Source organism: Notechis scutatus, chromosome 5 (assembly GCF_049901735.1).
Source record: "Notechis scutatus isolate UNSWTSFEM ecotype Mainland chromosome 5, rNotScu1.2, whole genome shotgun sequence".
Taxonomy (NCBI): domain Eukaryota; kingdom Metazoa; phylum Chordata; class Lepidosauria; order Squamata; family Elapidae; genus Notechis; species Notechis scutatus.
The window spans coordinates 61,358,974-61,372,875 of NC_142013.1; the positions used below are offsets into that span (position 1 = coordinate 61,358,974).

A 13,902-nucleotide genomic window follows, 5' to 3' on the forward strand; every position below is an offset into this window, starting at 1 on the left:
TACCAGAGTCCTTGAGTGATAATGAATGTTGGGTTGATGCAAGGACTAGACCCAGGTTGAGACGTCAAGCACAATTTGAAAAGAAACGTCAAGTCAGAGACTAATTAGACTAATAAGAGAGACTGACCTGCCCCTTCAAGGAATATAAGGAGGTGTGTTAGTTAACGGTACTTGTCTGGATCAAACTTCGTTAATTACTGCGCAGCTTTGAAGAAGCCCTCTGTTCCTGATTTATCTTGCGGCTCGTTATCTCGGCTTGAAGACAGTTTCTGGGAAAGCTGCCAACAACGATTACAGAGACAAGTTAACTCTGTGGTTTCTGGTATTATTTGTTCGTGTTTATTTCTTTGGGACATTTGGACTCTCACTTGTGGCTACAAGTGAGACAGAACATGTATGTATATACATATATATGTATATACATATATACATTATATGTATGGTATTCAGCTTTGTTCGGGTATTTTCTCACGTCATTGTAGTTGCGCTTTTAAAGTTGTAGCAACGTTTCAGCAGAATCTCATCTGCCATCATCAGGCTTCTGTATTACAGAATAATACAGAAGCCTGATGATGGCAGATGAGATTCTGCCGAAAGGTTGCTACAACTTTAAAAGCACGACTACAATGACGTGGGAAAATACCCAAACAAAGCTGAATACCATACATGTAAGTACCCGTGAAAACTTAAGAAAACATATACATTATATACATATACACATTATACATACGTATATACGTACATACATATATAAGCACCATGTTTAAAAATAGTATAAGAAAAAGGAGAAAAATAATAAATAAATAAAAAGTAATCCACAAATAGTATTAAAAGGGAAAAGGAAAAAGCCAAAAAAGAAAAAAAAATTCCCAACAGTAAGGCTAAAGCCAAGTTAATAGTTTGAAAGAAAACCAAAAAGAAAAAGATTAGACCACAAATAACTACCAGCCAGCAAGAAAAAAAAAGAAAATTCAATTGCAGTTTAGGGATGAATTACAAAGTGAATTACAGCCACCATACAGTGTCCAAGGCACAATATCAAAATTTCAACAAGTTTCAGCAAAATATAATCCAAGGTCACAGTAATCTTGTCTCTTTCAACTTCAGTCTCCAGCTGTTTAGATTGTTTTACAAGAGAAGCACCTGCATAAACATTTATTCAGTGCTCTACTCTCTATCTTATCTTAATGTAAACAGCTTATGACTAAAAAAAAATTTCCCATCAAATTATTTTCAGTTCCTTCAAAAATAATTTAAGGCCTCTAAGTGGCATTAGTAATTCACATTACTTAGCTTTCAGCACTTTGTTATATTGTAACAAAGAAGTTTCTAAAAAGAAAATTCCCCTTTATGGAGAAAAAAGAAAACCAACAAGAAAAAGAAATACAAAGTCTCTCTTTAAAGTTAGTGCTAAAAATTGTAATAATTGTTGTAAAGTCCAGTCCAGTTAAAGATTAAGTCCTTGTTAAAAATCAATAAAATAGCTTTAATTACTTTGACAGACAGGCTCAATTTCACTGCTTGTTTCCTCTTCTGTCTTCTATATTTCTAAAATCTTTCCCCCCTTAGGGTGCTCTCTCTTTTTGCCAGAAAAAAAAAAATCTCACCCAAAACCAACACACTTTCTTCTTCTTCTGTTCCGGAGCTGTCCCAAACTTCAGCAGCTTCAATGGCTGCTTCCTTCCACAACCAGATTAGAGAGCTTTACCTGGATCAACTTTGCAGGGACTTTGCAGTGTCCCTGGGATCAGCAGTCTGTGCTCTCCCTGACCACTGTCTCTATGGGATGGTTTGGGTCCAGGTGGACCTTCCAGCTGCAGCGGTATCGACAGCGCTCCGGGAGCACCGGAATTGCCTGTTGTCTTGTCACAATGTCAGATGCGCCCTCCTGTGTCTAGTTGTTCTGGTGTGCAGTGCTCTATAGCATCGCTTTGAAGGTAAGAGTTGAAATAGCTTATGTCTGGAATGTAAGGGGTCTGTAAATATTTTCAAAGCCCTCTTTTTGACTTGTGCAGTATACAGGCCCTCGATTGAAGGCAGGTTGGTAGTAATTGTTTTTTCTGCAGTCCTAATTACTCTCTGAAGTCTGTGTCTGTCTTGTTGGGTTGCAGAACCAAACCAGACAGCTATAGAGGTGCAGATGACAGACTCAGTAATTCCTCTATAGAACTGTATCAGCAGCTCCTTGAGCAGTTTGAGCTTTCTGTGTTGGTGCAGAAAGAACATTCTTTGTTGTGCTTTTTTGATGACATTTTTGATGTTAAGAGTCCATTTTAGGTCTTTTGATAGGATAGAACCTAGAAATTTGAAGGTCTTTACTGTTGATACTGTGTTCTCTAGTATTGTAAGAGGTGGTAGCATGGAAGGGTTTCTTCTAAAGTCTACCACCATTTCTACATTTTTGAGTGTGTTCAGTTCCAGATTGTTCCAGTTACACCACGAGGCAAATTGTACAACCTCCTGTCTGTATGCGGATTCATCGTTGTCTCGAATGAGACCAACCTCGGTTGTATCATCTGCAAACTTCAGTATTTAAACAGATGGATCGTTTGAGGTGCAGTCATTGGTATATAGAGAGAAGAGAAGTGGAGAAAGCACACAGCCTTGGGGGGGCCCTGTGCTAATTGTACAGGTGTCAGATGTGATTCTGCGTAGCTTCACCTGCTGCTTCCTGTCTGTTAGGAAGCTTATGATCCACTTACAAGTGTGTTCAGGTACCGCTAGCTGGTTTAGTTTAGTTAGAAGAATGTCTGGAATGATGGTATTGAATGCTGAACTGAAGTCTACAAAAAGGACCCTTGCATAGGTATTTGGAGATTTGCGGTGTTGTAGGATGTAGTGCAGAGCCATATTAACAGCATCATCTGTTGATCTATTTGCTCGGTATGCAAACTGTATGGGATCAAACAGCGGATCCGTGATGGTTTTCAGGTGGGACAGCCCTAGCCTTTTAATGGTTTTCATAACTACAGATATTAGAGCAACTGGTCTGTAGTCATTCAGTTCCCTGATGGAGGGCTCTTTGGCACTGGGATGATAGTAGAGCATTTGAAGCAAGAAGGAACATAGCACATCTCTAGTGATTTATTGAAGATTCGTGTGAAGATCGGGTCAATTGGTCAGCACAGACTTTTAAGCAAGAAGGAGTTATCTTGTCTGGCCCTGGTGCTTTTCCTGGCTTTTGTCTGTAAAATAGATCTTGCACTTCTTTTTCTGTGATCATCAGAGGTTGGAGTCAGTTGTAGAAGGCTTGGCTGTTACTGGTGTGTTTGAGATGGGAGTTGTGGAGATAGGTGGCTGTAGTTTCCTTTCAAACCTGCAGTAAAACACATTCAAGTCATCTGCTAGTTGTTGATTTCCTTCTGCCTGGGAAGAAGGTTTGCTGTAGCCAGTGATGCTTTTAAGAGTTTTCCACATTTGCTGGTTCATTTGTTGAGAACTGATTCCTTAACTTTTCAGAGTACCTTATTTTTGCTGCTCTCATCTATCTTGTTAATACATTTCTGGCCTGATTGTATAGCATTCTGTCACCTTTTCTGTAGGCTTCCTCTTTGGAATGACATAGCTGCTTAAGTTTAGCTGTGAACCAAGGTTTGTTGTTACTATATATTCACAGGTTCCTTGTTGGTACATATAGGTCTTCGCAGAAGCTGACATATGATGTTACAGTATCTGTGAGCTCATCTAGGTCTTCAGAGGTATCTTCAAAAACATTCCAATCAGTGCAATCAAGGCAAGCTTGAAGCTTCAGCTTTGCCTCATCAGATCAAGTCCTCACTGATTTAATTGTTGGTTTCATGGTTTTAAGTCTTTGTCTGTAGGAGGTACAAGGTGAATCATGCAGTGATCAGAGTGTCCCACAGCTGCTCGTAATAGTACCAAAACTATGGTGATATTTCAAGTGTTAGTTGTGTACTAAATTATTATCTTGAATAGAAATAGGCAATAAGTATGAAAATATTTAGACATGAAAAGAATTTCAAGCTAAATAAAATATAGTTGCAAATTAATATGTTTTGATTGTGCTTACAATACTTTAAAAAACATAGCAACATAAGTACTAAGTTAAGAAAGATAGTGCATCTGTTGAAAAAGTCCAAAAATACTTTTATTTCTCTTGAAATGTATTTAAAAATTAAATCAATAAAATGATGATATAAAACCAATAAAAATGCACTTTTTTTGCAGATTACGTCCATGTTGTTTCTTAGAAATTGAACGTGAGATAAATTTTGGGACAGTGATTGCGAACAGTAAAATAATACATGCAGTAACCAAAATTACAAACTATGGATCATCCCCAGGTAAATATTTTTATGGAGTATATTTAGTATATGGAGTATATTTTATGGAGCATATTTAGCTAGTTGTACACTTAGATTATTCATAATGAAATTTATTTTTGGTTCAGCATGAAATATGAACCCACCTAAGCAGAAACAAATAACAATATGACATAGCTCAATGGCTGGAGCTTTCATGCAACATGGTAAATCATATTGTGCTTTGATTTAGGATATTAACTAGATTTAAACTGATGTACGTTATGTTAAGACTGAGTGCTTTAATCAAAATATGAAAATGGTTGATACACTATTGTAAAATATATATTGTCAATATATTATCAACATTTTAATCTGTTATTTATCACTGGCAAATGCTTTTATGAAAGATTTCACAATGAAATCCCTAAAGCAGCAATGTTCTATTGGATGAGCTACTTTTTATACTTTCCCCATCATACAGTCCATGATAGCCATAAATAGGTGGCCCAGTTGAAGAAGAATGAAGAATTGAAGAATGACAGATTAGTCACCTAGCCCGGTTTAATGTTGCATTATATTCAACATATCCTATGGAAGGGGTCAATATATATAAACAGCATATGCTTAAAAAGCTAATGTATATATACTTTCCCCTTCTCCTATATACATGCCCCTTCATGGTTTACCACCTTGTCATGGTGTAGGGGCTTGTGTAGCTCAATGAAGCTATGAGCTATGCTGTACAGAGCCATCCAATAAAGACAGGTCATAGCAGAGAGTTCTGACAAAAAGTGATCCATTGGAGAAGGAAATGGCAACCCACTCCAGTATCCTTGCCGTGAAAACCCCATGGACAGTACCAAAAAGCAAAAAGATATGACACTGGAAGATGAGCTCCTCAGGTCAGAAGGTGTCCAATGTGCTACTGGGGAAGAGCAGAGGGCTAGTAGTAGTAGCACCAGAAAGAATGAAGCGATTGAGCCAAAGCCGAAAGGACACTCAGCTGTGGATGTATCTGATGGTGAAAGGAAAGTCCGATACTGTAGAGATCTATACTCCATAGGAACATGGAATGTAAGATACATGAATCAAGGCATGCTGGATGTGGTCAAACAAGAGATGACAAGACTGAACAATGACATCTTAGGAATCAGTGAACTAAAATGGACAGGAATGGGTGAATTTAATTCAGATGACCATCAGGTATACTACTGCAGGCAAGAATCCCTCAGAAGAAATGGAGTTGTCTTCATAGTCAATAAAAGAGTAGGAAAAGCAATACTGGGATACAATCCCCGAAATGACAGAATCATCTCAGTTCAAATCCAAGGCAAACCATTCAATATCATAGTAGTCCAAATCTATGCCCCAACCACTGGTGCTGAAGAGGATGAAATTGATTGGTTCTGTGAAGCCCTTATAGAACTTTATAGAATTAACACCAAAAATTGATGTTGTTATCATCATGGAGGATTGGAATGCTAAAGTAGGAAGCCAAAAGATAACCAGAATAACAGACAAGTTTGGCCTTGGAGTACAAAATGAAGCAGGGCACAGGCTGATAGAACATTCTTTTCCAACAATCCAAGAGATGGCTTTACACATGGACATCACCAGACAGTCAACACAGAAATCAGATTGACTATGTGCTCTGCAAGCCAAAGATGGAGAAGCTCTATACAGTCAACAAAAACAAGACCAGGAACTGACTATGTCTCAGATCATGAGTTTCTTGTTGCAAAATTTAGGCTTAAATTAAAGAAAGCCAGGAAAAGCACTAGGCCACTCAGGTATAAACTAAATCATATCCCTGATGAATATACATTAGAGGTGACAAATAGATTTAAGGAATTAGATCTGATAGAGTGCCTGAAGAACCATGGATGGAGATTTGCAACATTGTACAAGAGGTAGCAACTAAAACCACACCAAAGAAAAAGAAATGCAAGAAAGCAAAATGGCTGTCTGAGGAAGCTTTGCAAATAGCTAAGGAAAGAAGGGAAGCAAAAGGCAAGGGAGAAAGAGAAAGATACACCCAATTGAATGCAGAATTCCAGAGAATAGCTAGAAGAGATAAGAATGCCTTCTTAAATGAATAGTGCAAAGAAATAGAAGAAAACAATAGAATAGGGAGGACGGGAGATCTATTAAAGAAAATTGGAGATATGAAGGGAATATTTCATAGAAAGATGGGCATGATAAAGGACCAAAATGGCAGGGACCTAACAGAGGCAGAAGAGATTAAGAAGAGGTGACAAAATTACACAGAAGAACAATAGAAGAATGAGCTTAACATCCCTGATAACCACAATGGGGTGGGTCCCTGACCTTGCCCCAGGCATCCTAGAATGTGGAGTGAAATGTGCTTTAGGAAATCTGAGCAACAACAAAGCTAGTGGAGGTGACATCATTCCAGCTGAGCTATTCAAAATCTTAAAGACACAGACTTCAGAGGATAATTAGGACTGCAGAAAAAACAATAACTACCCACTTGCCTTCCATCGAGGACCTGTCATGAGTCAAAAAGAGGGCTGTGAAATATTTACACACCCCTCACATTCCAGACATAAACTGTTTCAACTCCTTCCCTCAAAACGACGCTATAGAGCACTGCACACCAGAACAACTAGACACAAGAACAGTTTCCCCCCGAAAACCATCACTCTGCTAAACAAATAATTCCCTCAACTCTGTTCAACTATTGCAAAGTCTGCACTACTATTACTGTTAATATTCTCACTCCTTATCACCCATCCCCTCCCACTTGTGACTGTATGACTGTAACTTTGTTACTTGTATCCTTACGATTTATATTGACTGTTTCCTAGTATGATTTGATTGCTTATTGTACCCCATGACTATCATTAAGTGTTGTACCTATGATTCTTGACTCTTGACGAATGTATCTTTTATGTATACTAAGAGTATTTGCACCAAGACAAATTCCTTGTGTGTTCAGTCACACTTGGCCAATAAAGAATTCTATTCTATTCTATTCTATTCTATTCTATTCTATTCTATTCTATTCTATTCTATTCTATTCTATTCTAAAAGATGATGCAGTAAAAGTGCTACACTCAATTTGCCAGCAAATTTGGAAAACTCAACAGTGGCTACAGGATTGGAAATGGTCAGTTTACATTCCAATTCCAAAGAAAGGCAATGCCAAAGAATGTTCAAACTATCGCACCATTGTACTCATTTCACATGCTACTAAAGTTATGCTTAAAATTCTACAAGCTAGGCTCCAGCAGTATGTGGATCGAGAACTACCAGAAGTACAGGCAGGATTTTGAAGAGGCAGAGGAATTAGAGATCAAAGTGCCAACATATACTGGATCATGGAGAAAGCTAGGAAGTTCCAGAAAAACATATATTTCTGCTTCATTGACTATGCTAAAGCCTTTGATTGTGTGGATCACAACAAATTGTGGCAAGTTCTTTTTTTTTTTTTTAAACAAATTTTATTAATTTTTAAAAAACAATACACAAACAAACAGAACATAGGATGTAATAACATAAAATATCTTTTCTGGAAAATAAATAAAATATCTCATTTAGAAACAAGATAATTCCAAATTATAATGTATATATTTATCTTATCTGTTCAAATTCATATCTTTTCCCGACTTCTCTTTATTTCTCCCTTTCCTTCTATTTGATTGTATTTCCTTTGCCTTAGATTGTATATATTCATTGTATAGAATTTCATTAGTTCTCTTCTAACATCCTTAATTCAAGCATAGACAAACATAACACAAAACATAAATACATAAAACTTCTTTTTGGAAAGCGGCTTACATCTTTTTGTACAGACATAAATCAAATTCATGCTCACTTAAATATACTATTTCATATCTTATTTAACATTCTATATTTTCTGGTATATTTTCTCTCTTCTATTCACTCTCTTAATTCTATTTTATTTATTTCATCTCAATTTAGATAATTATACTTGCATCTTTTGTCCGTTCTCTTTCAATTATCTATTTATCTTTTCTTTCTAATACAATATTTCTCCTGTAAACACTGATTGAAGTATGACAACTTTCTATCTTTCCCCTAAATGTAAGACTTAGAATAATACATACTTTTCATACTGATTCTGCTTAGTACCTTCTAAATACTACATTTCAAAATAATAAAGCGGGCAAAAAATATTAAATTTAATAAGTACTACATTTTAGAGTAATAAAACAAAAAAAAAAGAGAATATTAAGTTTATAATATAATAAGAACAATGTTTCATGGGAAGTTAAACTCTATTATTAAATCTTAAACATTTTTATAACTTCTCTTTAATGCATTATTAACTCATATAATATTTTAATTTTCTAACTCAGTTTCAAATACTAATATCTACCATACACTCTTATGTACTTTTGCAGAATCATTTTTATTAGATTATATTTTACCCTTTATCTCTAAAAAAAACTGTTTTTTAACATCTTGTTTAAAACCTTCATGACTTCTCTTTCCTTTTTCCCTTCCTTTCTTATCAATTCTAGCTTTTTGGCCCCCCCATCTCTCAAATTTCACTCTCTTAATCCACCCTCTCTGTTGTATTTCTCTTTTCTGTTGCTTTCTGTTGTTTAAGTTTAATATAATTATTCTCTTTTAATGTGCTACATCTTGCTGTCAAGTGTATCCCCAGATACTTGACCTTATTCGTAACTTGGATTTTCAACAGGTCTGCCAGTTCTTCTCTTTGTCTCAGTAGCATGTTCTTTGTCAAAATCTTTGTTTTGTCTTTATTTATTTTCAAACCAGCCACCTCACCATATATCTCTATCTTTTCCAATAACTTTGGAGCTGTTTCTAACCGATCTTCCAAAATAAAGGCTAAGTCATCAGCAAAGGCTTGCAGTTTGAATTCTTCCTTTTTAATTTTCATTCCTTTTATGCTTTTATCATCTCTAATATTTCTATTCAACACTTCCAAAGTCAATACAAATAGCAAAGGAGATAGGGGACATCCTTGTCTTGTGCCTTTTCTTATATTGATAAAGTCTGTAAGTTCTCCCTCCATCATTACTTTGCTGTCTGTTTATTGTATATGGCTTCTATTTCTTGGATAAATTTTCTGGCGAAACCCATCTGTTCCAATAGTGATAACATAAATCTCCAGTTCACATTGTCAAATGCCTTTTGAGCATCTAGGAATATCAAAGCCATTTGCTTTTCAGGATGTGCCTCATAATATTCCAAAGTATCCAAGATTACTCTCATATTGTCTCTAATTTGTCTCTTTGGCAAAAATCCATTTTGAATGAATGAAATTATTTAAGTATTTTTTAAGTCTTTCTGCTAAAATTGAAGCAAAGACTTTATAGTCTGCATTTAATAAAGAAATAGGTCTATAGTTCTTAATTTGCAGTGGGTCAGCCTCTTCTTTTGGAATAAATGTAATATAAGCCTCTGACCATGTTTTGGGTATCATCTTCTTTGACATAGCTTCATTCATAACTTCTAGCAATGGAATGCTCAATGATTCTTGAAATGTTTTATAGAATTCTGCCGGAAGCCCATCTGGACCTGGTGCTTTCCCATTATTTTGTTTCTTAAGTGCTTCAGTTAATTCCATCATTGTTATGTTGCTTTCTAGCATTTCTTCAGTCTCTTTAGGTATCTTCGGTAGGTTAGCATTCTGTAGATACTGTTTGACTTTTTCCTCGTCAATATTCTCTTGTTTATATAGTTGCCCATATAAATCTCGAATAATTTCCTTTTTCTCCTTATTACCATAACAAACTTGGCCTTGATCATCTATTAACTTCAATATTTTTCTTGATTCTTTCTCCTTTCTCAACTTATATGCTAGCCATCTTTATTTGCATCTTCAAAATAATTCTGTTTAGCATTTCTAATTTTCTGTGCCAATTCTTCTTTCTCTATTAATTCCATTTTATGTTTAATTATATCCAACTTCAATTTAATATCCTTTTTCTGTGGCATTTTCTGTAATTCTTTTTCAAGTCTTTTATACTCATCTTCCAAGGCCTTAGTGGCTTGCCTTTTCCTAATATTCTTTTTTCTTATATAATCTATTATCAAACCTCTAACATATGCCTTCATTGTATCCCAAACATTCTGCATTGAGGTATCTTCTTTTTTATTTTCTCTAAAGAAAAAAGCCAATTCTTTCTCCATCCATTGTGTAAAATCTTTTTCCTTTAAGATAGTATTGTTTAATGTCCATCTCGATCTTTTTTTTTTGTCCCTTCCATTTAATTGTCATTGGGCTATGATCTGCCCAAGTACTTGTTTCAATATTTGTTTCTTGAATATTAGATATTAATTCTGTTGAGATCCAAATCATATCCAATCTGGACCATGATAAATGTCTATTTGAATAGAAAGTATATTGTTTAGCTTTAACATTTCTTTCTCTCCAAATGTCTTTTAAGGTTAATTCGTCTGTCATTTTAAAAAAAGATTTAGGGAGAGTCTTTCTATTTTGTTTTGTTGTTGTTGCTATATAGTCCAGTTTATTGTCCACAATTCCATTAAAGTCTCCCATTATAATTATATTAACATAGTCCAGTCCAGTTACTTTCATGTGTAATTTTTTATAGAATTCTTCTTGTTTATCATTCGGAGCATAAATTGCAATCAAGAGTATTTTTATATTATTGTCCATTATTTCCACCATTAATACTCTTCCGTCTTCATCCGTATAAATCAATTTTGCTGCGTTAACCTCTTTAATGTATAGAAACACTCCCCTTTTCTTACATTGAGTCAAAGAAGTAAATATTTTCCCTAATTTTGGCTGTACTAACAATTGTTCATGTTGTTTTTTGATATGTACTTCTTGTAGACAAATTATATCAAATTTTAATTTCTCTAATTTATGGAAGGTTTTCCTTCTTTTAACAGCTGAATTGAGTCCATTTATATTCATTGTAATCAATTTTTTTTCTTCCATGATTATGCTTTATATTTAGGTCTAACAGCTCTCGTGGATCTCACTTCACGCTGTTCTTTACTACCCACCTGTCCACCTACTGCACCTTCCTCTTCTTCAATCTCCAGTTGTTCCTCTTGAAACTCAATTAATGAGACCTCTTTCTCTGCCTCTTCTTTTCTCCTTCCAAAAAATTCTGTGTGGAAAAGTTCTGCTTTCTCAATTGAATCGATTCTATGTCTCCGTTCTTGCCACATAAACATTAATCCTTCTGGAATCAGCCATCTATAATTCACTTCCTTTTTCAATAGCATTTTGGTCAGGAATCGATATTCTCTTCTCGTCTCTCTCACTCTTCTGGGTATTTGTTTTAAAACCACAATCTCTCTGCCTTTGTATTTCAATGTCTTCTCTCTTACAGCTTGTAATATTTGTGTTTTGATGGATTTTTTGGTAAATCTGATATGGACTTCCCTTGGTAATTTATTTCTCATCGCATATCTTGTAAAAACTCGATATACCTCATCTACTCCATCCATCATCTTTTCCTCTGTAATTTCCAATTATCCGCCAGAATTTCTATCATTATCGCAGCCAAATTTTGTCCTTTTTCTTCTTCTATATTCTGAAATCTGAGATAGAATTCTGACCTCTCCATCTCCCACCTCAACATCCCACTTTTATCTTGTTCAACCACTGTTAATCTGCTGTCAATATTTCCAATCTTCTCCTCTCTTTGTTTACCTTCTTCCTCAATTTTTTGGAATCTCTCATCATACTTCACCATCATTTGTTGAATATTTTCCACTTTTTCATCAGTCTTCTCTGTTCTTTGTTCAATAGTGTCTATTTTTATCTTGAGATCTTGGATTCCTTGCATAATCATCTGTAAATTCACTTTTTCTTGTTCTTTATCTTGCTTCAACATTGTCTGAATTAAACGTTGTCCTCCAGCTGGTGGGGAGGCAGGGGTAGAAGTAGAAACGCCAGAAGATATAGGTTTCCTGCTCATTTTGATGCTTCAAGACCTTCAAATTCTTTTTAGCTTTTAATCCAACTGGTAAAAGAGCCAATTATAATCCAAAATGGAAAAATCCAATAATAAAAAGCCCAATGACAAAAAGAAAGAAGGAGAAAAAGAAAAATCTTCAGGTTCTTCTAGACCCTAATCCAATTATGAAGTAGTCCACAATAAAAAATGAAAAATAGAAAAAAGAAAAAAGCCCAAAAATAATAATAATAATTAGGAAGAAAAAAAAAAAAACAAGGAAGAAAAAGAAAAAAATCCTTCAGCTTCTTCACACCTTAATCCAATTGGGAAATCTCAATAATAATAAAAAAGAAAAGGCAGAGTAGTCCAAAAATATAAATGGAAAAAGCAAAAAAAAAAAAAATCCCAGTAAAAAGAAGGAGAAGAAAAGAAAAATAGAGAGAAAATTCTGAGGCTTTCCCTTTAAAATAAAAAGCAAAAATAAGAATATTACTAAAATTAAAATTTACAGAGAGGCTGGTGAGTAGGGGTACTCAACTGAAAAAAGATAAGAAACCACACTGCACTTTATTTATTTGTCCAAGGCTCTTATTATGACTCTCTTCTTCACAAGCTTCAAAGCCAAGCCTCAAGTGTTGAAATGTTGATAAGAGTCCAGGAAAGCACCTGTAATAATATTCTGCTGCGCTCTCCCTCTATCTTACCAAATTAAAGTGTCCTTGAGAAGTAGTCTTTTCACAGTTCTCTCCAATTCAAATAAAATATTTTCAGGCCTCTAGTTGGCAGTGTTACAGAGTTTCTTAATACACCCCCCCCCCGCCAGCCAGAAAAACATAGTTTTTCTGTTGCTTTCTGACATATCGATTTTTCATCTTATTTTTCCTTTTCTTGGTTGCTTTTTTAAATCCTGGATTCTCCATTTTCATCCCCTTTCTCTTTTCTTCCTCCACTAAGAGTATTTGTCCATTAAAGATGGCTTCTTCCTCTTCTTCATCCCAGCCTTCTTGTTGTTGTTGTATTTCTTGATAGGTAGAAATCGCCATTTTTAAAAAGTGGAAAATAGATCCAGAAGAGTCCTTGCCTTCTTGTTCCTCTTCTTTCAACTTTTGAAATTCCATTTGTAATTCTTCAAAAGATAATGCCATTTTTTAAAACAACCCAAATGTTTTTAATCTTTCAAGAAATAGTTCACAAAAATCCCAAAGTCACAAAGCAATCCAAATCAGAGCAAACAGTTTCATTTAGCACTTTCTTCTTTCTATTTTTCCTCTTCCTGGGGTTGAATTCAAATACACAGTTCCAAAGTAGTTTTCTAGAAATCGTATGTCTTTTATTTCTGATCTTATAATATCTTATAAACTCCAAGCAGTCTCCTTCAGTACAATCTTAAAATAAGTCCTTTACGTCTTCCCTTCCACTTATAGCAAAAAAAAGAATTTTAGAGTTTTAATTCCAATATTCAGAAATCTTTTATCCCCTTGGCTTTAAGTTTCAAGTTAAATACCTTCTATGCCCAAGCAGGTTTCCAGATTTCCTTCTGCTATTTCCGTGGGGAGGGAGAGTGAAAGAAAATAACTTTCCCTTTCCAATTTTCTTCCGCCGCTTTTACTGTCTTCTTTGGGAGACAATGTATCCTTCAAACGATTAAGTTTCCAGGGTGTTTAGAAGTTCCTTGTTGTCCCAGTTCAGCCAAAACTTTCACTTTCTCCAACTTCCTCCTGCACAAATTCTTACCCGGC

General features: G+C 35.1%; 1 protein-coding gene across 1 annotated transcript in view; it reads left to right on the forward strand.

Moving 5' to 3' along the window:
• Positions 1 to 13,902, forward strand: part of CFAP47 (cilia and flagella associated protein 47) — a 245,919-nt gene that overhangs the window by 12,054 nt on the left and 219,963 nt on the right. Inside the window, exon 3 of the mRNA XM_087966888.1 lies at positions 4,189 to 4,304. Coding sequence (XP_087823014.1) covers positions 4,189 to 4,304 — 116 coding nt within the window. The remainder of the gene's footprint in view (positions 1 to 4,188; positions 4,305 to 13,902) is intronic.